The sequence below is a fragment of the Ambystoma mexicanum genome, chromosome 4q (genome assembly GCF_040938575.1).
Source record: "Ambystoma mexicanum isolate Mex_15411 chromosome 4q, UKY_AmexF1_1, whole genome shotgun sequence".
Classification (NCBI taxonomy): domain Eukaryota; kingdom Metazoa; phylum Chordata; class Amphibia; order Caudata; family Ambystomatidae; genus Ambystoma; species Ambystoma mexicanum.
In genome coordinates this window covers 178,557,053-178,583,554 of record NC_090928.1, presented here as the reverse complement: position 1 = coordinate 178,583,554, position 26,502 = coordinate 178,557,053, and the positions used below count along the sequence as shown (strand labels likewise).

The 26,502-nt window shown below is 46.4% G+C and overlaps 1 protein-coding gene across 5 annotated transcripts in view; it reads left to right on the top strand.

Moving 5' to 3' along the window:
• The window catches only part of MAP3K4 (mitogen-activated protein kinase kinase kinase 4), a 516,131-nt gene that overhangs the window by 325,969 nt on the left and 163,660 nt on the right, over positions 1–26,502 (top strand). For all 5 annotated transcript variants that reach the window (XM_069607700.1, XM_069607697.1, XM_069607696.1 and 2 more), the window contains exon 5: positions 11,281–11,427. In XM_069607700.1, coding sequence (XP_069463801.1) covers positions 11,281–11,427 — 147 coding nt within the window. The remainder of the gene's footprint in view (positions 1–11,280; positions 11,428–26,502) is intronic.

Below are 26,502 nucleotides of genomic sequence, written 5' to 3'. Positions count from 1 at the left end.
AATAAACGCTGCCCACAAATTACGCTTTGCAGGCTGCATTTATAAATTGATTCTAATGGAGTCCGCCTGCTATGAAGCAGGTGTAAATGCAAGGCCGATTCCAGAAGAATCCATTGGTTTTAGTCCTGGTTGAAAATCTCATGCAGTCGTAAAACCTGGTGCTGTTCCATGATGCAGAAGTAAAGTAGAGCGGAGATGCAAACGCTGCATTGTGCCCCTCCAATGCCGTAGTAGATCGTGGAAAGGGGGCAGAGGTTTAAATGTAGGCTTAAAAGCATTACACCTCGCATTTACACCTCGCATTTACGCCTCCATTTACGACACTGCCTCATCGAAAATTAACCGTGTGTTCATTCAATCTGTTAAAATGATGCAGCAGAGCCAATGAGGGCTAAATTAACCCTTTAATTAGTTATATGCCTTTTGATTTGATTATTTGGGATTTGATCATAAACGCAACGTCCTTGCATCGTGGAACCCAGCATTTCAAAAATGCATAAATGTTTTCATTCGGGACATTAACCTTTTCTGAGAGGGCACAACCCTATTACAGCAATCATCACACAGTTCCACAGGGCAAGATGTGTTCTAAAGGACAGCACAGTTTTTGTTTGGAGGAAAAGGCTTTCGGAGAAATCCTGCCTTGAACGAGAGCCTGTAGCATCACTGCGCGCCTTTCTCAGTCGTTCCTGTATGCACAGGGGTCCCTTACAGATAGTGCGGCCGTCGCTCCCCGCGCCACCTTTAATATCTATTCTCACCAGTGATGGTACCTCCGACCTCTTGAATCTGCAGAATTCCAGCCAGGGCGCCATGGGAGCCTTTGGAGAGGGGAGGGTATGCACACTCTGGTAGTAGAAGTGTAACAAAAAGGTATCCGCCACCTGATCCCGGGGATGCTTGATTGGCACAAGGGTTGGGTGAGTGGTGGGTAGCACGGAGAAAAGAAGGGGATAAGTTAATTCTGGGCGAGGAGAGAAAGACCTGACTTTTATTCTAAAGCAGACCCATGTTGCCTCTTCTGTACATGCTCCGAGGGATGTTAGAGATGCTGAAAGTGACCCAAAGTGGTAGAGGGGTGGTTGTTTTTATTAGACAGATACGCTGTTTGTTTTGGCCATAAACGGTTCTGCCAGGGCTTTCAGGAACAGCAAAATAGATGCATAATGGTATTACTTTGTGCTTCCCCAACTTGTACAGAATGCCTTCCAAAATGCGGGTCTTTAAGCAGAGGAAGCTCTCACTGTGGTCCCTCTAGATTCACTGAGGCGCGAACACTACACAAGAAGACTTTCACAGTGTTTAGTGCTTACTATCTCAGCAAGAGTGCGAGTGGAATGAATAGCTTCCAAGAGCATATCAAGTAAAAACAGGTTAGCTGCAGAGCTGAGAAAATAGGTGCAAAAAGTATGGATGTTACACGCTTCAAAATGAAGTGCCAGTGCCTCTCCCAGCACAGATCTTCCATCACGCTGCACAATGACACTCCATTTTATTTGCTCATGGCATGCTGGAGAAGGATGCATTTATGACTGCTCCACAGCACTTTTCTGTGATCGGTAGTTCCTATTTTGGATCGACTATTTGAAGTTTGACTCTTCACCAGTTCTGAACCCAGCACTGCATCGTTTTGACTTGCTGACTTTTATAGGGGCCTTGCTTGATACTATGTGTGGCATGGATCAGCCCTAGCATTAGCATTCATTAAAAACTACTCAGCAGTTTCGGTGGACCCTTCTTTTGCGGCCACAGGAGGGAGTAGCTTTAGTGTTTACAGCACACCAGCAGATTCCCATGTCTTCTGACTCCTCTTCTATTACAAAAATATATTCGTTCAATGCAACAAAAATGTAAATTTGGGCTGTTCTGCATCCCAGGCATCTCCTGAGTCTGGCGGCGACCATGAGTACAAGAGTCACTATTGAGAGCACATTTTATATTTCTACACTTTTTTATAAGGTTTCCAAGCATCACCACTATATACATGCATGTTGTTTTCCAAATTTTAACATGGAAAATCAAAAGAATACAAGATGGGCCAGTACAACAAAGCCCCAATCAAGAAATCCAGTGACTAAGTGCCTCCTGGGCTTTAGAGTTGAGTTAAATAAAAGTCACCTTATTGCAAAAGGCTAAACCGTTCAACAAGACTTAAGGTCAGAACAATAGGGAGGACATGCCAAGCTAACCTGAGGAACAATAGAATGTATCCAGAATGGTTGCGCCAGGTAAACATGGTGCTCTTTGAAGGCACGTTCCATGTGGACTCTTATTCATCTTGTAGGTATTTCTATGCGTACATAACTTTTATCCTTCACACATTAGCACCATGTCTAATATCCACTATGTGATGAACTGGACTCTGTCCTGCAGGAGTACAGGGACGAATAGAGGCTGAAACGCCCACTCAGGCCTCCTACTTCTACAAACCAAGAGTCAACACAATCATAAAGTTTAACAGGCACAGTTAATAGATACACCTCCTTTGGATTTTGTGTTAACGTGGGCCGAGGGAAGGCTATACTCTTAAGAGGGTTGTGAATGCGATTCAGTAGTGAACCAAACAGCAAAGTAACAGGGTCCAAAACAAAGAATGTCCAATCGGGTTATATCTACTTTTAATTAAACAACCATCTGCAAGAAAACTAAATCAAAAAGCTGAACAACCCACCCCGGTGGAAAGGAAATAGGAGATGAGAGACTAGAAAGAATGCAACACTCTGGGCGAGAATACAAGGCGAGAGGGCAATTTCAGCGAAGGCAATGTTCTTTGTGAAATAATATGTATTGGGAGAAAGGTGCTCAGGTGCCGTAAACAATCTATAAAGCCCAGAATGGATCAAGGGAGCAGTTATGGGTCAATACTACCTTATTAACGATTCGACTACTGCAAACCAGGTTGTTCGCTGCTGTTCATGTGGTTTTGAAGTTCTTGAAAGTGCAGCACTTGCGGTGTCCCGGACGGGGAGCGGTGTCGAGCAGGGGTTGAATGAAGCTCTATGTGGTTTGAGTGCAATGCAGAGAGACGAGCGGATCGTGAGGGCCAGCAAAGTATATTTCGATGGTCAGTTTGAAGAAGCTGGTGACTGGAGACCCTGGTCAGCTGGATAGGTTTGATGAAGCGCTCAAGGCGATGCAGATCGTAAGGGCCACCAAGGTCGGTTTGTTGATCGAGCAGACGGCAAAGATGCTGGTGACTGTATATGCAGGTTCGGTTTGAACGATTTGATGCAGCATTCTGGGTTCGAAGATCCACTCTGGTCAGTTCAACTGGTGATGACTATCCGCAGCGAAGATGCTGGCAGAACGAGCAGCGGTTAAGTGGTGGCAGAGGCTGCAAAGGAGCTTGTAGTTTGAGCCAATGCAACGACTCGCTCAGCTAACACAGTGCAGCAGCGAGCAGGTCCGAACAAACAGTTTGGGTTTGAGAAGCTTGGTGAATGCCAAAGGCAACTCCGGATGGTCCTGGGATTTCGAAATGCAGTGAACCTGGTTCAATGACAGTTTTACCAGTTTGGTGCGAGGAAGAAGAGGGCTCTAAGCCGTCATCGCACTCTGGAAGCTGTGATTCCCACTCGAAGGTCTGAGGAACAAGTCCAGTCCATGTTCTGTGGCTCTCAGCGAGGGAGGATTGTGCCCTCCTTCAGGGTTCCTTAACTAAGTTGAGGGCCTGTCAGCAGTGCGACTGGCAGAAAGGCAGGCCTTGGTCCAGCAGCAGGTTCACCCCCAATGTGCCATATCGATAGGTAGGGAACGTGGCCCGCCTCTACCTTGGACGCTCCGTCTTCACCTCACTGGTGCAGAGCTCTGGAAAGTCAACTCTCCCAAAAGAGGTCCATTGAAATCTTCTTCCAGGTTTGGATTTCAAAAGATGATCGGAAGAAGTGGTTGGCGACCCCTTCTTTTAAAGGCAAAAGCCTATCGGTGATTGAACTAAAGCCAGCCAACTTTAGAGGTCCAATCCTTGTGCTTGAAAGAAGTGGACTTTGTCCTTCTGACCTCACACCCAAAGAGTACGTTGCTCTAGGGAAAGTGGAAGGGCAGGAAGGAGGGAGAGAGGTAGAGAGAAACAAGATGATCACCCTATTTATCTTCACTCTAACTGCCCATAGTTGCCCCATTTTGTGATGTGATTGTTTTTCCATTGTGTAATTGCTTCTGATGTTGTGAGATGATATATTACTTTATAACCATGCTTATGGTATGGTATAGAATATATCTTATGGAAAGGGTCCTCGTTATTCTTACTGTGGTATTGCTCTATGTGTTGTGCTATTCCGTTAGTTAAACATGTATTACTTTATTGAGCACTGTTTAAATGTGTCCCCTTTTAAAGTGAAACGCACTTCTACTTACGTACCTTTCTTTGTCTCTGCATCCGATTTTCCTCCCAGGTTTCTGTCTCATTTTAATGTTTCACCTGGATTGTGCGCACCAGTGTTCTCTTAGTACATACCCCACCACCCATTGAGATTCTATCCCTACGTTGTGAATCAGTGTTTTTTCCCATGGGATTTTCTCCTAAATGTCTAGCCTGCTGGGCTTTGTGCCTGGCTGTGTTTCCCTACTCTGGTCTCTGCTCCATCATTGACTCTGGTAAGCTTACTATACTTTCCCCACTGTTTGTCCGCATTATTCTTGTATTGCTCTTATACTGTATTCACTGATTTTGATCCTAGCTGTGTTCTTGCTGGGCTTGCTGCTCATCATTGCGATTTTGTCCCTGAGGAGGGGACTTATTGATGACGGGAATGGACCTCCTGTATATCTTACTGTACCCTATACCTCTTACTATCCAGGGACTGACCACTCTGCAGCTGGGCCTTCACCAGACTTTATTAAAGGATCAAACACACACAAGTTCTTTATTCACCAGTTCATATAATGTTTCCCATTGCAACCTTGGGCTCAACACAGTCTGGCTTACTAGCAGCTCTCTCCGACTCACCGGCTGTGCTGAACCCATTGGTGTTTCTTTCCTCTGGAGTCAAGGACAGTAGCAAGCACGCATCACCGCCTTGGCTATCAGTGCGGAAGGACTCCGTACATAATTGAAATTTCACACAACACATGCCAGCTGTAGTTCCCGATCTTATTCCTTTCACAGAGGCTTCGCAGGTCGGAGTTGAAAAGCAAGGGTGCTTCCCTCCTTGTCGTCTTCTCGGGTCTCGGCGCCTTTCTACCCCGTTTGAATTGCTGTCTCGCAATAGCTGCTAACTCGTGTGTTTGGCCTTGCTCAAAGTGTGCCCTTGTGTTCTGCCTTTTATTCCTGTGGGGAAGGGAAAGAGCCGTTGGGTGTGTGCAATTATTGTCAGTTGCCTGACCCTTGTGTGAGGACATGTCAGATAAACGGCTCTGGTATTAGTCTGTTGTCTTTCACGATGTACGAAAGTGTTTGTGTCGGAAAAGGGGGGTAGAGCTTCTGAGAATCCTACGGGGTAGGATGGGGAAAAGGTGTTATAAGAAAGGGGGCACCGCGTCTCACCCTTCGGTGTCCCACTTCCACTCCCCTAATACTCCCATCCAGGTGATTCTCCCCCACTAGTCCACCCCCAGGAACTGGATCCAAAAGCGATGGCCGTGTCTGGGCCACCTGGATGACAGATCTCCGGGGACTAGTGGGTGAGACACCTTCAGGTTTCTTACTGAGTCCAAAGCTTCTTTGCACTAAATGCTCATGCTGGATTGTATTTCATTGTTTTGACTAAATTCTCCTTAAGATAAGTTACAATCCTAAATATGTTGGGTACCATGAAAATAAACCACATTCTCCAGCATTGGATCCTTCATGGATTCATGTGCTGTTAAAATATACCCCATTGTCAGGCTAGGTCTCCTCTGTAACATTAAGCAGCTTCATAGAATACTAAAGAAAATGCATTCCCTTTAGTGTTCTGTTAGTATTGTTTTAGGTCACCCTTCTGTCAATAGAAAATCCGTCATTTGGCGGCATCACCACTGGTGGTGATCTTCAGATGCTTTACTGCACTTTAGGGTTAGGAGTTTTATCCAAAGTGCACACTTTATTCAATGTTTTCTTCAAGCATCTTCATCACTCAGTTTTACTTTTCACATTGTTTGAATGCTAAAGATAAGTACTTTTGTGGGGTTAGAAGTTGCCATACAGCGGGCATACATTCATCTGTATTCCTCCATATGTGAGCCCAGTGAAATATCCCTTCTTCCCCTCACCATTACTGACTCTAAGGCCAAACCTATACAAGACTTGTTGGACAAGACTTGTTGGACCTGTGAACTTAAAAATATCTATGGGGAGGATAGGTATTTGGAATGTCTCCATTGCCTGTACCCATATCATAATCTGGATTTCTGCCGCATTTGCCAGTCCTTCATTAAAACTCTTGAAGACAGGCACAGGAGACTTGTGGCTTGGCTAGATGAAGGCACTGTGGCCACAGAACCAGCTTCCGCGAGGAGCTGTGCTTCACTGCATCAAGCAGGCCCTCTGAGCGAATGTACTCTTGCAGGTTGAGATCCCCTGAGAAGAGTTTTTTTGGGGAAAAGGTGAAAAAAAGATGATTTACCCCTGCTCTTACAGGCCTCGATAAGCTGACATGACAAAGCCTCCTCGTAACTTGTCATTTGTTTGTATATGTTGTATGCTCTTGTATATACAATGTCCATTGTGTAATTATTGTACGATGACAAAAGAGAAAAAAAGTCAAGTAGAAAAATATATTTGTTCAGAAATGTATTGCCCCACTCCTCATGTACCTTTTTGTTACAACTGACTAACTTAAATGCCTGGTGCCAGTCATTACTTTTTACTAACTTTGTGTGCCGGTTACTAGCATGTTGAGTTCTCAGCTGCAGTACAGCACACATGGGTGACCATTTACTCAAAATGGCCCCTGTCTTCTTTTTTTGCCATTTTGCGATTGTGACTTCCTTCTGGGCTTTTCTTCTGTCCTTTTAGAGTTGATTTGAGTCCTTTTTGAGTTTTGCCTTTGCCGTTGGTGGGCTTCAGCCCTGAATCCTGCACTGGCTCCACTGTGTCTGGGAAAGCAGGAAGTGAGGGAGGAGCCTGAAACTTCACTGTGCTTTGTCTGTAGGTATGCCTGGCTGAAACCAGTTCTAACTGGGCGGCTGGAGGACAGCCAACCCCCAGGTGATTGACAGCTCCGAGTGTGTGAATGACTGGGTTCCATCATAAAAGACTAGGATTGTTGGACTACAGACCACTGGAACAAGGAATCCAAAGCAGAATATGAGCGGAGATGCCAGCAGCACCTTCCAGGACCGTAAAAGCACAGGTGAAGCCTTGCAGCTGTGCTGACCCTGTATTCACATCAACAGGGAAGACCCGCCTAGGACGACTTCCTCCCTTAGGCTGGTGGGGCCAACTACCCTCAACACCTTCTTCATTTTAGGCCATCCCCGACTTGCTGTTACTTTCCTGAGCTGCAGAATCCCAGTACCCAATATGGTACTTGGACCATTATCGAGTGCATAGTTTTCCGAACATCAAATCCAGCTGAAACTTTGAAGGCATCCATTTGGATCTCCAGAGGCAGAAATTCTCCACCAAAAGTCCCCTCACCAGAGTTCAGGACCGAGTAATCAAAGAGGATCCTACCAGCGATATTAGTTTCTTCTTGGCGCTAAGAAAAATATGGCAAAACCTCAGAGCCGCTGTGCTGAATCCATGCAGGAAGCCAGCTACAATTTCTTCTTCTTCATTTTCAAGATACTGTGGGGCTTGGGTTGTAATTACTGTGGGCCATTTATTTCGGTGCTTCCTGGCTTCGGAAGTGCTGCTATCTTTAATTGAGAGTAAACCTCAACTCCTTTGTGTAGGCCTTGCAGCCTGTGCACTATCTTGTAGGCTACCCTTGGACTCCTGTGTTTCTTCCAGAACCATTGACTGGTTAACTAACATTTCATCTGAAAATCTTCATCAGAACTGGGACTATCCATTTGACTTTGGATGTCCTGGTTTTCCAAAGGTCCATCTTCTGATCCTATTGGATTTGGCAATGCTGCTTCCTCCATAGGTTTTAATTGGGAACACTTATATTGCTAGGAAACAGACTGCCTGTGCCCATCTGGGAGCATGTATTTGTCATTTACAGTAAAGTGCTGATACTGACCTTCATTGACGTCACTCTGTTTGCTGGATATGTAAGGCATAGAAAAAGTTACTCACCTGCATTATAGTTTCTTAGATTAATTGATTCTATTTCACGTTGAATGTTAGTGGTTGCTGCGTTTTAGATTTCTGAATTTTCGGTCTCAGGGGTGACTCGAACCAATAGTATACATTTAGGAATATGGCCAGCCCAGGTATAAACAGGTAATCATAAGGGTTTGTTCTTATCGTTTTTTTGATCACATACACAGTCCTGATTTGCTGTGTACTTCCAAGTAGGTCATCCTTTGGTATCCAACTTTATATTAAACCTCGCCTGGGTTTCAAACCTGTATAAAGTGATTACACCCCAACTGGTTTGTGTCGAGTACCACCCACCCAGTGACAACAAAGGAAAAGATCTTTCTGCCCAACCTGTTTTTCCCTTATAAATAAGAACATAATCTTGCTTTGCATTTGCATCAGTTGCAATTTCGGAATTGAGATGGACAAAGCTTGAAATTTATAAATGTGCATTTGAAGGCGATTGATTTCAGTTTTGGAAATTATGCCCACCCAGAAGGAACAAATCCTTATATCTGATGAAACGAAATGTTTTTTAAAAAGGCAAAAATCTGTATTTTGCCCGTTACGGGATATGTAGGAGTAGGTTAGTTTGTATCCTTCATTGGCAAATGGATATCTTGGCCCACTTACATTTACTTTCCTCCTTCCGCCTCTCACACTGTTTCTTCCTGAGAGAGGGCTACTGTGCTTCTCATGTTTGTCTAACTTTCCACACTTTCTTTTTCTTTTGGTTTACTGTTTCTAAGAGGATGTGAGTGACTAGATGAATGCCCAGGTAAGACTATACCCAAGAGTAAACCGCTGCTTTCCTGCTGTCAAGCATTCTATGAGATCTGTGAGGAGGTTTCCTGTCTGGGTCTGGGGACCAGCAAGGTGGTGATTCGGGTGGCTAGATACCACTCAGAGCCAGTGGATGTTGGGCCTGAGGCCAAACCTTGGTTCCTGTCGCATGACGGGGGACAATCACAGGGCCGCACTACATGCCGCAGCAAAGTGTGCGTTCAGTAAATACCCTAATGATAATTGCCTGACAATTTCTGCTGTTAACTGTGCTTAACAACCAGACACTAATTCTGAAGTCTGCCTTAACGTTCAATAACGTTACCTGTTATAGTTTGTCTAGTGTCTATATCTATAACCCTGTTCACCAACAAGGTTGGCCTGAAATCCCTCCCACAGGGCTTGTTCTTCAAATCCCTCATAACAGATATAGAGAAAATGACATCAGGCGGAGGGAGTGATACAGAGGTTAAGAAAGGAATATCACGAGGCAGCAGTGGTAGACAAGTTGTTAAGGAAGATACTGGACGAATAACATTAGCAGCGAAAGGAAATACCTTGGCGAATGTAACACCCAGAGGAGAGGTGGCTTATAGGTAGCAACCATGGGCACAGGACCAGAATTGATCATGTAGTGACATTCCAGTATGTGGAGATAAGAACCTAAGAAGGTGAGAGCAGCACTTGGATAAAGAAAGAGAATCAACATGTAGCCATCCAGAGCACAGGTTCCGGCTCTTTGCTTTCTGCCCGATCAGGACCTGACATGAGAAAGATCCCATCTTCATTTGAGTTGCCCTGTCGTCCCCTGTGACAGATTCCTTATGTTTCGCACACCTCAAAGCTGTCTATATGTTCACAAAGTGAACAGAATCGGTATGTTGTGTTTCCATGACAAATTATGTCGTGTACGACCCAGGAGAATCTGTGGTGTTCCTGGACACTTGGTAAAACTCTTTCCCCAAAACACTAGGCCCTACCATGTGAAATGTCTGAACACCAGTTCTTGCTAATGCTTTCAACACAAATCGCCTAGACTCATACCTGTACGCTGAGGTGGGGTACTTCCGATATGCACAAATCAACACAATAGCAAAGCAATCTTGCCTTATTTCCTCTGTCTCTACTAACCAAACACAAGCCACTTTTCTTGCAGGTTTCTTTAAAGCCAAGAGACTCTACAAATGGCAGCAGTGCACAGCACAAACTCCCGATCACATACCATGGGCTAGAGTGGAAAGCTCAGGCCATTTTCTGGACCTAATGGACTGCGACATTCTTTTCCTGTTGCCGGAACCCAGAGGCTTGATTCACAAATGTTCTTTGAAATCTGAGTATTTTTCACTTGTATTTACATTTGTGTATCGTGTGCAGGCCCCTCCTCATACTTGTCTGTAAAGGCTGCTTTCCTTTTCTAAATCGTCCCTAGAGGTCGAATTGGAGAGATATGTTTGTTTTAAGTATGCAGAGTTCAGCCGTACCAGATACTTTTTGTTGGGTTTTTGGTAAACTGTTGTGTAAGGTAGGTCCCGAGAGAGTTGTGCAGCAGAGCAACAAGTAAAGTTCTGCTGTGCCTGCAGGTCTCGAAAGAACCAAGCAGCCAGGCATGACGGCAGTGTCCTCTGAGCGATTTCATCACCACACCCAGTGCTTACTGCCCATGCTATAGTGTATGAAGAACCATGGAAATGAACTGCAAAGCACTTCTCCTTCTACAGTCAGGCCTCATTACAAATTTTCCGGTCCTGAAACAAGGGTGCTGGTAAACTCACCGGCACCCTTGTTTCCGGACCGGCAAACTAGGAGTCTGCCTGCCAGGGCTGCTGTGCTCGACAGGCCTGACCCTGCTGGACGCTCCGCCACAGTAGGCAGACCGTTCGCGAAAGCGCCGGCACCGTTAGAAACGGTGCCAGCTCTTCCGAGTCCCCACTCCCATAGTGTCCTATGGGACAGGGAATGTGGACTCATATTTTTACCGACACCTGACTTCCCTGGACGCTGGACTTGTAATCTCCCGGTAGCACCGGGAAGTCAGGTGCCGGCAAAATCGTCCGCGTCTGCCGGACTCGTAATGAGGCCCAATATTAATGTTCTTCCATTTTGCCTTTACTAACTTGCATTGTGTATTGTCAATTGATCACTTTCAGGCTCTTTTCTGTCTTTCGGGAGGGGCATCTAAGGGAATGTATAGGGTGCTGTGGTAATACAGGCAACCTGTGAAATGCAAAAAGGTCTGCGTTTAGAGGATGCCTGGCTCTGTGACAGGGAATTGTGATTCTGGTGTAAAGGTCGATTGATTGTGACGTTCAGCTTTTCTTCCGCAGTTAGTGAGAGAGTGTAAAGAAGTGCTGAAGGGCGGCCTGTTGATGAAGCAGTACTACCAGTTCATGTTGCGAGAAGTGTCCGATGACATCCAGAAGGCGGACTGCAGCATAGACTCCTTCGAAGAGGACCTGCATAAAATGTTGATGGTAAGTTGACAGACAAATGTGGCATGATTTAGTTGGCGGGGGGAATGGGTTTGGACTGAGTGAGAGGATAATTTTTTAAGCCAGGACCCTACTTTGCATGTCTTGGTGCACTGTACGCAAAACCGCATCACATCAAATGTCACTCATGATATCATTTTACAGAAGACGCACTCTTATCAAACTATAACCACCACCATCTAAAAAAAATAAAGCCATAAGCAAATCCCTCCCCCGCTCCTCCCCTCTGCAGGTACCGTAGGGAACAAGGGGGAAAGGTTTAGTTGATGACCACGGATCCAACAAAAACTAAAATAAATGCAAATAAGTTAGTTGGTGCTTTTTTGTGTCCTCATTTGCTCCTCACCACTCAAAGCCCTGTTATTTGGTAGGTTGGTCCCGATTTTAGAATTCCTGTGAAGTGAAACAATAGTAATAAATTGGACTTGATCCACATTTCAAAGTGGAATGGCTGCCATCTGAGCTGTGAAAAGTTGTTGCGGGCTTGCCGTGACATTCAACGTTGCATGGGGTTGGGACTGCAGGAGAAGAATGGGACGGTGAGAGGGACCGAAATGGCAAATGGATCAACCTTGTATAGTAAGCATGGACGCCCCCAATGAAAATTAAAGGAGCATTATTTTCCTATTCAGGGTGAGCAAGTGGACAGGCCACACTAACTGTATGTTTAATCTTTCAAAAAGCTGTTGAGTGGTCATGGCGAGTGGGGGTCTCCAAGTTACACCAAAACACCCTGTTAAGTCCTTAGAATTCATTTAAGAAACTAACGTTTCAGGGAATGGAGTCATTGTTAACTTAAATTAAGCAAATTAGACCCAAGTGTACTTGTCGCCAAAGGAGGGCCTAAGAAGGACACAATTGTGTTCCGCCAAATAATGGCCATCTGGATAATCCAGCACTGGTGGTTGGATCTTATTCTTCACAGCCCTGACGCCAGCCACTCTACTGGCTAATGTGTATATATATATATATATACTCAGCTGTCGTACGCACCTATGATTTCTTTTTTTAAAACATTTTTTTTATTCTGCTTTTATAAAGGCATATACAATAAATAACATATAACTTCTCAAAATATTATTTCATAAACATACTGAAACAGTGAGTGTTACTATTTTGCTCCACTGTAAACTATGAAGACCCTTTGTAAACAAAAAAACAAAAAATTACCCCAATTAAGAGAAATTAATTTAAAGTATATCAAATGCATTTAAGTGAACAACATATCAAATCCTAAATTCAACGTACCTTTATGTTCTGATTCCATCAGCTCTCCAATCTCACCATGTGTTCATTCCAGTCCGAAATTCAAAAATCTGCTCCATATTTTATCAAAAAGTCTATTCTTTTTCCGCAAGTTCATTACAATCCTTTCAACATTATAGATTGAGTGCACGATTGATTTCTAACATTTTGTTAATGCCGATTGTTATTGCAAGAAGTTTTGAGTGGTTTTTGTTTCTTTATTTATTCATATTTGTAGAGCGCACAACAGCCCGTAGGCATCGTGGCGCTTGTTACAGAAGGTGATCATAGCTTAGTTACATAAAAAACAAAACAGACAGTCATGATATGTACAAAAGTAAAGGACAGATAGGAGGCTTAAGGAAGGTGGGGCAGGAAGGGATGGTAGGTGTTAGTTGAAGAGAGTGGTTTTGAGTTTTCTTCGAAAGGCATGTAGAGACGTTTCGGCTCTGAGTGCGGTAGGGAGGGCATTCCAGGGTTTAGGGGCAAGATAAGGGAAGCTTAACACTCCTGCCTTCGCCCTGTTAATGCCTGGTACAGTAAATTGGTTAGAGTAATGAGATCTGGTGGGCCTTGTAGCGAGTGATCTGGATAGTGTGTCTGAGAGGTATGATGGTGCTGTGTAGTTTATGCATTTGTGTGTAGTGGTAAGGATTTTGAACGTGATGTGGCCTTTGACTGGTAGCCAGTGAACCGTCTTTCTTACTTGTGTGATGTGGTCTTTTTTAGGTTTACTGAGGGCTGCTCTAAGCGAGTTATTTTGTGTAGTCTGGAGTCTGATAAGTGCCGGCTAGGAGCGTGTTAGAGTAATCCAGCTTGGCCCCTATAGTAGCTCTGGCAATGGAGAGACAGTTATCTTTTGTTAGGAAAGGTTTTATGGTGTTGGTGCGCTTAGTGCTCAGGGCGGAGGCAGAGACGATGGCGCTGTCTTGTTTGTTCATAGATAGCATTGCATCAATGTGTACCCCTAAGGTTTTAACAGAGGATAAAACCGGAATGATGCAGTTGTCGATGTGGAAGTTGACGTAGAGGGAGTCTAGTTTGGCTAGAGTGGACTTCTGGCCAGGAATAGGAATTCCGGTCTTATCCCCATTGAGGCAGAGGCCATTTGTGGCCATCCATGCTTGAATGGTGGAGTATATTAGCCTGAGGGCTGTAGCGTCTTGGTGATAAATTCCTGTTAGGGGAAGGAGCACTTGGGTTTCGTCAGCATAGTTGGTGTAGGTGATCCCAAGTGCATCCAGTTTATCAAAAAGAGGCTTTGTGAAAAGATTATAAAGCGTAGGGGCAGTGCATGATCCCTGAGGGACACCACAGTGAATGATGGTGGGTGCTGCATTTGCTATATTGGAGAAGACTTTCACAGCTCTGCCTTCTAGGAATGATGTAATCCATGAAGTAGCTTGGTTGGATAAGTCCGCAGGAGGAGGAGGACAGCGACAGCCTCGCCCTTATCCATGATGTGTGTGATTTGATTTTTTAAATCTAATAAGGCAGTTTGAGTTCCGTGCACTTTACGAAAACCTGACTGTCTTTTTCCTAAAATGGAGTTGGTTTCAAGGTAGAGTTGGATTTGACTGTTTTTTAATTCTTTTTGAATCTGATAAGCCCCTCTTGTTTTAATTCTGCTTTTGGATACATTTGTCTTACTGTTAAAAATAAAAATGTAAATAGTGTTTGAGTGAGATTTAGCTTTTCAAATGCTTTTTCTTGTAGAGCCTTAGCAATCAATTTGACCATCAGGGATCAGAAAATGTTCGATCTTCTATGCATTGGCCTCTGAAAGGCATTTAATTAGGTTGCAAGCAATTCACGATGGCAACAAATTGTTTACTTATGTATTGCTGTTTTTTTTTGTTTTTGTTAATTGATTCAAGGCAGTTGGTGAAACATTTGCCATTTTGTGTTACAGGGCGGGGAATGCCCAATTGTATCTCCGATCACGGCTTACTCACAACTTCACTTAAGAAATTACTGCACCTCGCCATTTTAGTATAACAAGGAATCTTTGCGGGACCCTTTACACTTGGCCAATCTCCCTTTGCATTCCTGATACTATGTGTCATGACACTGCACCACAGAATATTTTGACACGGGTGCGCCGCAGTATTTACTACGCTAGCAGTATTTGACTTCAAAAGACAAAGCAAGAGCAATACTTACTCCCTCGTGGTTCTGTGCATTCACAACCCTTTCACTGCAGAAATATTTTGTGACGTCACTCCTGAACATACCTTTCTATTAGCACCCGGGGCTGTGGGGGGTTTGAAGGGGGGGTGGAGAATCAGCCAATCAGGTTCCATGAAACGGGGGCTAAAACCGCTAATCTCTGCCCTTGTTTCATGGAACCTGCAGGCTGCCTCCCCCACCGCAGGTTGGTATATTCCCCACCGCCTCCCCAGCTTCCCTTCTCGCTTTTCTGGCCGCCATGGTACTAGAAGAGGGTCTCTGTACAGAGCCCACCCTTCTACACCCATGGTGGTCATTTTGGATAAGTACTTTCATTCCTTGAACGGGGCGTCCCGTTCAATGAATGAAAATACTTTTTTTTTTTTTTTTAAACCCAGGTTACCGCTTTGGTAACCCTGGGGTGCTAATCGCATTAGCACCCCGTTCCAAGGCTGGAATGGGGTGGGGATAACAGCCCGAAACCCTCGTTGACCACCCTTGCTTCGCTCAGGCCGTTAACTCTGGCTGCTGGGCTGTTACCCCCATTCCAACCCTTGGAACGGGGTGCTAATGCCACATTCCAGACTTATTATTCCGAAAGCCGATTCCCTAGTGCTTCAGCCTCACCTGGTGAGAGCGGCGTACTAGGAAGATTTTGATGTAGGGCCGTCATTCATGGAAGTACATTTCTGATGAGATGCCTTGGTCATTCTTCCAGAGATGAGTTTACGGCTTGTTCGAGGAACTGCTTCTTCAGTTTTTAGTACAATTCTCACAGATTTTTAGCACAGATTTAATACTGCTGGTTAGAACATTGATTTCATATAGGACTATACGCCATAAATCATCAATAAGGTGAACGATAAGGAGAGAAAAATGTGCTGGGTTGGGGGTGGAATAGCATGATCATTCTGGAACTATTGACCTCTGAAGAAATAAGGGAAGGAATTTAGATATTGAAGCACTCATAGAGAGTAATGTATATATTTTTTTTCAACTTTTTTATTAACATTTATTTATAACCATGATCAACCAGAGCGAAGAACCAAAATGGAGAAAAAGAAACAAAGGGTAACTAAATATTCCCTCCCCCCTGTATTCCTGGAGCAGTGAGGTATGCCCCCTCTCTTGTAAGATCATATTGGCAGCAAAGAGTTTTAGGTCCTTCTGATTTAGCCCGGGACAGGCCCTGGACAGATCAGCATTTCTCACATTCATGGATCAGAATCTTCCTGAGGTAGAACAATTCCCAATAATGACATGCTTTTGGGGCACCATGCTTTGCGTGCGCCCTCCCTCAGGTATGCTAAGAGGGCGGCCCAGTCAGACAAATTTCATGTGATGCCCTTGTATGGAATATTTAAGCCACTCCATGGCCACGACTGACCACATTTTTGCTATCCACTCATGCTCTTGGGGGGTGAGAGGGTCTTTCGATCTCCACTTGCGCGCCAGTAACAATGCTGCGGACAACGTCATAATGACGTACACTGTACGGCCCGCTCTTGTAGGGATGTCCACCAGCGCTCGATTTAGAGCTAGCATTTTGAGCCCCCTGTTCCCACCCCTCCCGACCACCAGGACCTGGCCAATAGCCCGCTGTAAGAGTAATATATTTTTAACTGGTCTTGAATGTAATGTAGGGTGTCTGTCCCTCAGACCCACTGAAGGCTTCCCAGTCAAAAGGAGGAACTCCTAGCATTTCTTTATTATAATTATTTATTTTTGTAGCACTTCATGCCGCACTCCTCTAACTTCAAAGCGCTAGCTCGGGTATCTAACCCATTTTGCACATCATTGTAAAGTTCTCAAGGCGAGCACGTTGCCACTGAACTATATCCTTCTGGCTTAACTACCATAAGAGCAGCATACATTTCAAACTTTGTAACAAGCTTTAAACGAAGACTGATGCAATAAACACATTTTGATGGTGGAACCTCCCCGCCCCGCACGCTCACCACACTTATCAGTGATTTGATTTTAGCAGCAGGAACCTTAGAATGATCAACAGTTGAGAATGCCACGTTGTAGACTTGAGCTTATTGGCTTCCGCATTTACTGTCTTGCTAGCATGAAACCTGTTTTGAAAGATGGAGAAAAGCACACGCCACCCTAATCACTGTACTTGCCCGATACTACTCCTCTACCCTGTCTGCCATGGATGCCCATTGCAAGGTGGCGACTGCTGGGGCTTCAGTACTTCTTAACGCTGCTTGTTTCCAGGTTGGGCTGCAACTCAAGAACTTTGTACCCGCCGCATTACATAGTCACACGCTCATTGTGTACGGCCAGATTGCTCCGCGGGTCTAAAACAGGCTGCTCGTTTGCTGCACACGTCTGCAAACGGCCAGCATAGATTGCATTGCTTGTTTGACTCCGTCAGCATGGTTGAAGCGCGAGCTCTCCTGCCATAACCAACACTTCCTCATCCGGGACATGAAATACAGTGGGGATTATATTTTAATGTCAACCCCTTAAAGTATCCGATTGCTCACAGTTGAACCTCCGGTTTGCAGCATAACTCGACTTTGATCATCGGCGCGCACATGCGGCGTGTGCCCCATTTCAGCCCTGCTCTATTTAAGGGATGTGGTTAAAATGGTATTTCTGTAGATCTCCTTTGCGAAATATCCAACAAGACAGACTGTTCTTTCATTTCGCTTGAAAGCAAAGTGGTCCTTTTATCCCCGTATACAGTGTACAGTGGACCTGTGCCAGGAAGGCTACAGCAGTATGTCCTCGCATGACCTACATAATTATATGCTACAAACTGAGCTCAGAACATTTCTTTTCTGCCCGTGTAAGGTTCACGTGAGCCAGGAAAGGTGTGGCCTGCACGTCAGTGTTGTGCCGCGGATTAGGTGTGTGCAGAGTAGACAGTAATACATATCAGCGTGTTATTCCTCAGCTAAGTGCAATTGTAAAGGACGCCATGATCCGACCTCAAAGCAAAGTAGTATGATTTTAAAAATGGCATTTGTGTCCTTGTATCAAATAACCTGCACATCTGAATGAAGCCTTAATTAGTTCTTCACTATTGCATTGTTTTTCAAGGGGCTGCAGGTTGAGGGACACCCACAGGCCTCGCCACACCGCAATCACGGATGGCAGGGCCTCCTATGCAAGCCTTCACTCTCCAAGGAGTTCTTTCAAATGGTCCGTTTAACAACTATTAGGTGTCCTGCAATTTGGGGGACTCATTTTGCGGTATCACAAGGGTGACGCCAATCAATGATCCGGGAAATGCATTTACACTAACCTTCTTTTATCTTGAGGATATTTACATGGCAGCCAAAACAGAAAACGGGAACTTTGTTTTCAGGCAAAGTAACTGAACGCATCTTCTCGTGGACTGGGGGTCCTGCAAGTCTACCCGTATGACAACACTTGCATGCGCTAAGGGGTACCTGCACCAGAGGCGGATCTAACGGTCGCTAGGCAAACAAAAGGCGACCGGGCCCCCCCCCGCCCCGGGCCCCCCCGGCCCTTCCACACAACAGGGCCCGCCCCTTCCACACAACAGGGCCCGCCCCTTGCCCGCCCCTTCCACACAACAGGGCCCCGCCCCTTCCACACAACAGGGCCCTTTCATTTTAACACTCCGGGTTCATTCCAATCCTGGGCCAGGACTGGCCCAGGAGACGTGTCTACGTCACAGTGACGCAGTGTTATGTGCCGGCGGTGTGATCCCACGAGGAAAAAGAAGTAATCTCCATTGCCCGGGCCCAGCTGAGAAGAGAAGGTGCTGCTCGAGTCGAGGCTGTCGAGTGGTGTTTGCTGTTTGCTGTCTCCTGCCTACTGAAACAACGGGTAAGTTTAGCTATTGTGGGGATTTGTGTCTCCATGCTCCCGTGACTGTCTCCATGGACCATGCTCCCCTCCTGCCCCAGCCCCCCGTGAGTGTCTCCATGCCCCCCTCCCTCCCCAGGGCCCCCGTTTGTGTCTCCATGCCCCCCTCCCTCCCCAAGGCCCCCGTTTGTGTCTCCATGCCCCCTCCCTCCCCAAGGCCCCCGTTTGTGTCTCCATGCCCCCCTCCCTCCCCAAGGTCCCCGTTTGTGTCTCCATGCCCCCCTGCCTCCCCAAGGCCCCCGTTTGTGTCTCCATGCCCCCCTGCCTCTCCAAGGCCCCCGTTTGTGTCTCCATGCCCCCCTGCCTCCCCAAGGCCCCCGTTTGTGTCTCCATGCCCCCCTCCCTCCCCAAGGTCCCCGTTTGTGTCTCCATGCCCCCCTGCCTCCCCAAGGCCCCCGTTTGTGTCTCCATGCCCCCTGCCTCTCCAAGGCCCCCGTTTGTGTCTCCATGCCCCCCTGCCTCCCCAAGGCCCCCGTTTGTGTCTCCATGCCCCCCTGCCTCCCCAAGGCCCCCGTTTGTGTCTCCATGCCCCCCTGCCTCCCCAAGGCCCCCGTTTGTGTCTCCATGCCCCCCTGCCTCTCCAAGGCCCCCGTTTGTGTCTCCATGCCCCCTGCCTCCCCAAGGCCCCCGTTTGTGTCTCCATGCCCCCCTGCCTCCCCAAGGCCCCCGTTTGTGTCTCCATGCCCCCCTGCCTCTCCAAGGCCCCCGTTTGTGTCTCCATGCCCCCCTGCCTCCCCAAGGCCCCCGTTTGTGTCTCCATGCCCCCCTGCCTCCCCAAGGCCCCCGTTTGTGTCTCCATGCCCCCCTGCCTCCCCAAGGCCCCCGTTTGTGTCTCCATGCCCCCCTGCCTCCCCAAGGCCCCCGTTTGTGTCTCCATGCCCCCCTGCCTCCCCAAGGCCCCCGTTTGTGTCTCCATGCCCCCCTGCCTCTCCAAGGCCCCCGTTTGTGTCTCCATGCCCCCCTGCCTCCCCAAGGCCCCCGTTTGTGTCTCCATGCCCCCCTGCCTCCCCAAGGCCCCCGTTTGTGTCTCCATGCCCCCCTGCCTCCCCAAGGCCCCCGTTTGTGTCTCCATGCCCCCCTGCCTCCCCAAGGCCCCCGTTTGTGTCTCCATGCCCCCCTGCCTCCCCAAGGCCCCCGTTTGTGTCTCCATGCCCCCCTGCCTCCCCAAGGCCCCCGTTTGTGTCTCCATGCCCCCCTGCCTCCCCAAGGCCCCCGTTTGTGTCTCCATGCCCCCCTGCCTCCCCAAGGCCCCCGTTTGTGTCTCCATGCCCCCCTGCCTCCCCAAGGCCCCCGTTTGTGTCTCCATGCCCCCCTGCCTCTCCAAGGCCCCCGTTTGTGTCTCCATGCCCCCCTGCCTCTCCAAGGCCCCCGTTTGTGTCTCCATGCCCCCCTGCCTCTCCCCAAGGCCCCCGTTTGTGTCTCCATGCCCCCCTGCCTCCCCAAGGCCCCCGTTTGTGTCTCCATGCCCCCCTGCCTCCCCAAGGCCCCCGTTTGTGTCTCCATGCCCCCCTGCCTCTCCAAGGCCCCCGTTTGTGGAGCGTAACTGACCCAATATCCTCAAAGCACTGTTACTTGAGACTTCAGCCTTTCATCCTTCTGAGGTTGATAAATCAGTGGCAACTTTGGTTGGGCGATTATTGTATGTGAATATGTCTATATATAATGGTTGACAAAATAACCAATAATGATCATTAACTAGAGTTTAGTGTGTCGAGAGTAGATGATTTTATTTTATAACAAAAGTTGCCTAGGCAACTGTAATAAAGACAACTTCATAAAAAATAGCTTTTGTGCCTAAAGTTTGCCATTGTGCACTTGTTACCTCAATTAACTCCGCCCACCCTAAGCTCCGCCTCCATGACCCGCCCACCTAGGGCCCTCTGTCAGGTGCTGCCCACGGGGCCCTTTGCCTTAAATCTGCCACTGACCTGCACCCATCGTTCCCCTTCTTCTCGGGGGCCCTGTATCCTCACTTCGGGCTTACGGGTTTCCTGCACCCTTCTTCACTGTGCTTCTTGGGACCTTCTCTACCCTGGACCTTTACTTTCACACTTAGCGGTTTCCACGTCTTTCTTTTCTGAGTCTCTTTGCCTTGGTTCACAGTCCTGGGTTGCAGGCGTTCCTAGACCTTCACTGGTCACCCCAGGGTCACTTTCTCCTTCCCTCTTCACTGTAGCTATTGAGGAAATGGGATTTGCCCCCGTTGAGGTTCCATAAGAGCAGATTTGAGGAGGTGTTCAATCACCTCCCTGCCTTATGGTCCTAACTCTTCCCCACCTCTCTTCTCCTCTACACCATGCCACATGTTCATTCCTCCATCCACCAGGGACCTGACCTCACTACATCCATGTAGTTCTCTTAGCCCCTGACTTGTGTCGAGCATGCTCCCCCATACCTTTCTCATTTTAATAGTTATGGCTTTGGAATGTGGTTCTGTACTCTCTAACAGAGGTCGAAGTGGGCGGGAGCGGTGCTCCTATACTTTTTTATTTTTACGTTTTACTGTTCCTATACTTTTATTTTAAAAAGAAACTGTTCTGGAATGGTTTCGTTTTAAAATAAAAGTGTAGGAAAAAGTTGAAGCTTGCACTTCAGTGCACTGCAGTGACCATTCCCTTAAATAGCAGGTGTGTGTGGGGGAGGGGTGCAGCGATGGGTTTGTGCAGAGCAGGGGCAGGCCAGCATGGAACATAGTTCCACTACTTCTTTTCATACACTTCGACCACTGCTCTCTAAAGGGATGTAACTTGGTTAGCCTGATTGTATTCCTCACATATGTCAAGTAACCATTCTGTCTGGGTTAACCAGTGGGTGTGGTGGTTTTTACGGCCAGTTTCATTGGCTGGCTTTCAGTGTGTGTGTGTGTGTGTGTGTTTCTTTTAGGTATGGAAGGTCTTTTTAAGCCAGCCCCTTAATGGTGTTATGTAGGGGAGAGGATCTGTGCATTCTTCTTAGGTTGCTGGAGTCAATTCCTGGGATTTTCCTCATCCGACCCCAGTCCTTCCAGCTGGCTCGACTGGCTACCCGTCTTGGGACCATGTCCAATCATTTGCTGTGATGCCTTGCCTGCCAAATCCTTCTGAGCCAAGCGCCTAGACTTAGGCAGTCTCCTTGGCTAAGAGGCATCATAGGTCGCCTCTACTCTACTTCGGCTTTGTCTTGGGTTGCCTGCAACCATTGCTTCCATTGTGGGATTTCTCTTTGCTCATTGGCTGCTCTCTTGCCCACTTGTGCTAAAAATGTATCCCCTTGGTCAGTTTCCTCCGCCTTCCTGGTGCCTTCTCCATCACTGTTGCTGCTTCTGCCCGGTCTGGTGTCCTCTTGGTTACACAGATTATTCCTCTTTTCAGCCATCTTTGTCGTCGCTAGATGAAGGTTCAAGCCACTGGTGATAGGAAAGAGAGCCTTGTACTTACCGAGTCCTTCTGCTGTTTCGGAGCCAAATCCACAGTGGCTGGCACGAAGAGTATTTGTCCCTGGGTCCTGCGATCCTGCTATCTTTCTTATAATTATCGTCACAGGTCACTTGGTTCGGGACTAGTGGGGTGTTGCAGGCCCCCTCTACCGCACATCACCATGGACTTTGATTGGTGACCTTCCTGTTCTGCATCCATCCCTCGCCGACAGCTGATGGTCACGAACCTGCAGCTGAAGCTCTTCGTGTGGGTGTCCCTTCTTCTGTTCCCTGTGGTGGGCTGCTACTTTTGGCCACACATGTGAGGAACATCTGGTACTTGCCTTAATTTAACTTATACCTGTGGTTTACTTATGGACGTGTCCTGTATTTCCTATGGAGAAAATGTCTACCAATGTTTGAACTCCTAAGTGATGGAAAAGGGTGCTTACCTGAACTTGGACATTTTTCATGCATCTGCCTTGAGTCCCCTGGAGTTTTGCACCACAAAAACGAAGTTTTCAGCTGGTGGTTGTGATTTATTGATGACTTTAAAGCACGGATCTGCAACCTTTGTCTCTCCAGATGTTTTAGACCAACTCCCACAATCCCTAACCAGCATAGTCAATAGTCAGATACCATGGGAACTGTAGTGCAAAACATCTGGAAAGCCAAAGGTTGCAGACCCCTACTTTAAAGTAATAAATGAATCCGCTGCACTCTAGTCCTTTGAATTTATTGTTACAGTACCCAACATTGGGCATTTTGCTTCCAACTATTTTCTAAGAGTGTATTGAGACCATGTAGGTCTAGTCTTGTAAGACTACGTGTTAGCCTGGTCTGTGGCCCAATGGGCTAATGCATCCACTCACTACTGTGGCCTCTGTGTGACCTCATGGTCGCCAAGTCCTGGCAGGTCCACTGAAACCTTACACCTCCAGAGGTCGATAAAATGAGTATCATTGAGTTACGTAACAATGAATATCTGTTATTTGTCGCCAGGATACCCCTGTGGGGGTGAATGCCCGCTCCACAAATACACCAGTTATGGTCTATATTTTCTGGTTGCTGGGCATTGTTGCGAATGCTTTCTAACCCCTCCACTCCCTCTGGGTAATGAACTTCAGTATATGATCTACCCGTGGATTATCTGTTTTATTGTAATCCAGATGTTGTGGGGAATACTGTGTCGGCTCATGTATTGGCACTGCAGATATGTGAGCATGCCTATGGTGTATATTACCGGTGTCTAGAGATCATTGTTTGTCTCCCCACCCCTTAGCATCATAATGTACTGATTTTACCACCAGGTATAGGGCGTGCATCAGCTACACGAGTGGCAAGGGGCTGTCCAAAGGCTCTTTTGCGGCTTTTATACCTGCACTGTTCTTACTCCGCGCTGTCATGTATAGCGCTTGTTTGAACGTATGGAACATTACTGTGTAATTCTGTAATAGGGTTTATCATTATTTAGTGTATCTGTGTAGTGTGCCTTTTTTGTTCTCTTTTGGACTAACTGTGCCTGCCAGACTTCTGCCTTCCCGAGTGGAGTCCAGACTGCCTTGCCTTTGCTACCCGATAAAGGGATTTTGGTTGTAACCCTGTAAGGGTTGTGGTAAAATCTCTATTAACAAAGTCCATGCAGGCTTGCCCCACGGGCGCTAAAGAAAATTCAAATGTGCCTCCGATATCTGAGCAGGTATTTACTGTCCGTGGCAGATTTATTTATTTTAATTCTTGATAACAGAGAAACATATTTTCTATGGCTTATTGTTTCCTTGCACTAATAAGATTGTTCACATCTCATAGAGGGGCGGGTTGGACTGAATTGTGTGCCCTAGACACACCCCACCAATTACACAAATGCTAAAGACCATATCCTTTCCTAGATACGGTGTCTCTTTCTGAGCAAACATGCTTCCAGGGTCTCCCTTTCACTGCTCAATTGGTGCATCGTGTTCCTGGGGCGGTATTCATTCAGTGGCATTCACTCCCTTCAAGCAAGCACAGTGGTAGCATTGGCCTTCCAGCAAAATCTTGGAATTTGCTACAGAGTAGCCACCTTCTTAACTCCCCCACCCTCCCTCCTTTTTTTTTGTAAGCAAGGGGGTCCGGACTGAATAGTAAGTAGAAGCTACCATAGAGCTCCCAGAGCCTAGTCCTCTAGCCTCACAGATATCAAAACCATCATCCGGCCCTGCCCACATGGCTGTGGACGTGTGACGTGAAAGAGACAAAGGACTGGAATCTAGGCAACGCGGGCAGGCCTGTTTGTAGTATGGTTATGGATGGTGCCCAGCATGTAACCCGGTTTTCAATTTTTATGGAATACTAAATTATGCCGCAAAAGATTGGGCAGTTTGCTTTACGATTCTCGCTTTTATGTTTTCTTTGACAATGATTTGTACTAGACATTTTTTCCATTCTCCAAGCTTCGCTAATGGCTGGAAATAGATAATCGGTTTGGTATTTGTAGAACTGAGTTTTCGCAATGAAACGGATTCCCACAAACTGAAAGAAAGACTCTAATTTTTTAAAACTTGAACCACTAAAAAGTGCAGCCGCTGCACAAAGTAGATTGCCTGCTGGCAGTTGTCCCAGCATGGGTTGTGCAGACCATGAGAAAGGATGATATTTTGTACAGGTGGCATGTATTTTAAGGTTAGTGCCTCGAATTGCACGAGTCACATTAATCAATGGCTCCCCACATACTTCCCCACCTACCGAATGCCCACATTTCAACCGAATAATAATATCAATCAAACAACTATCGAATACAATGAATTTGGCCTCTTTCCTTATACTGTCACTCTGCATCCCAGCTGGTTCGGCCTGTAACGTTGAGTACATGTCACTCACATGAAAGGTAGAATCTCTGATATCGTCTTCCGCTATGTTCAGTGATATTGAAGGTGTTTCATTGTAGTCCACTTCATTCTCTTCCATTGCAACATCTGTTCCTTCTCCGGCAATGGGTGAATAGGACAATTTCTTCAACTTTCTCGCGGTCTTAGTTTTTGCGGGTGTGGATTCTGTGAATTTATCTCCAACTGCATCCGAACTACCAGGAGGACATTCACTATCAATGGCTGGTGGTGGTATAGCTCCGTTGTCAATCACTTCATATTCTTCCCATTGGCACGATGCATCTCCAGTCTCAAGTCCCTGCCAAAAGGTTTGACAAGCAACATCTCTCGTTCGCTTCACTGTCTGTGTAGATCTAGTTCGTACACCCACTCGCAACTAGAGGACAGATTGGAAAAGGGATGTTCAGTTTAAACACAACTTACAGTATTGAACTATTAACAGTGAAAAACAACATAATATAGTGACCAGGACACTAACCTTCTTTTGCTTTCTTTTCTTTGAAACTTTCTTGCCTCGAACTTCAACATCAGGACGCTGTTGCTCCGACTCGTGTGTGCATGTCTCCACTTCCTCTTGCGCTGCAACGACTACATTTTCATGATAAGCACATCCATCATGCACTGACGCTCCATCGACTCCCTGAAACATAGAACTTTCATTAGTATGTATAATAATATCGAAAACACAAAATGTACTTGGGGACCAATACCCACGTACATCTCAATAGCAAAACACGAATGAACGCTTTGTGTAGAACATTCAAACGACAATTATTCACGCATTGTTGATCTAGTTAGATGGAACTGTCAAGATCCATACCTCGGGCTCCTCATAGACTTCCATTGATGATATTATTGAAGATGATGCTTCAGTGACTCCCTGAAACACAGTAATTGCATTAGTATGGTTTTCTATTTTGATAAAAAGAACAGAAACTTTGTGCAGGCGTGAACGGCTCATCTAAATAGACCTGCACAAATGATCAGTTGTCTAAAATAAATAATGGATATGTAAATATGATTCGATTTGCTTGATCGTTGGAAGTGTCACCACCCAGAGATCTGCATCAACTACTAGGGGTGATGTTCTTGTAGAAGAAGCTCCGTCATCTCCCTGAAACATAGTACTTGCTTTAATAAAGAAGGAAGTATAGCGGATGTAATCACGTCATATGATTTCGCTTGATCGAACTGTCAGTATCCATACCTCGAAATGCATAAGAACATCAAGGGACGATGTAACTGCGGTGCACACTTCTGCAAGCTGTTGCGCCGACCCGTAACTGCATGCTCCCCCTTCTTCTTGGACTAATGCTCCATCGACTCCCTGAAACATAGGACTTTCATTAGTAATGAACACAAAATTGAAAAAAGAAGACACATAGGAGGGCGACGGAACTGTCCTGAAACGTACCTCGAGCATCTGAGTGACATCAACGGTAGTCGTCAATACGTTGGACTCCTCAGCATCTCCCTGAAAGACAGTACTTGCATTATTTTGGATAACAATAATTATAACTGAAAACAAAGACT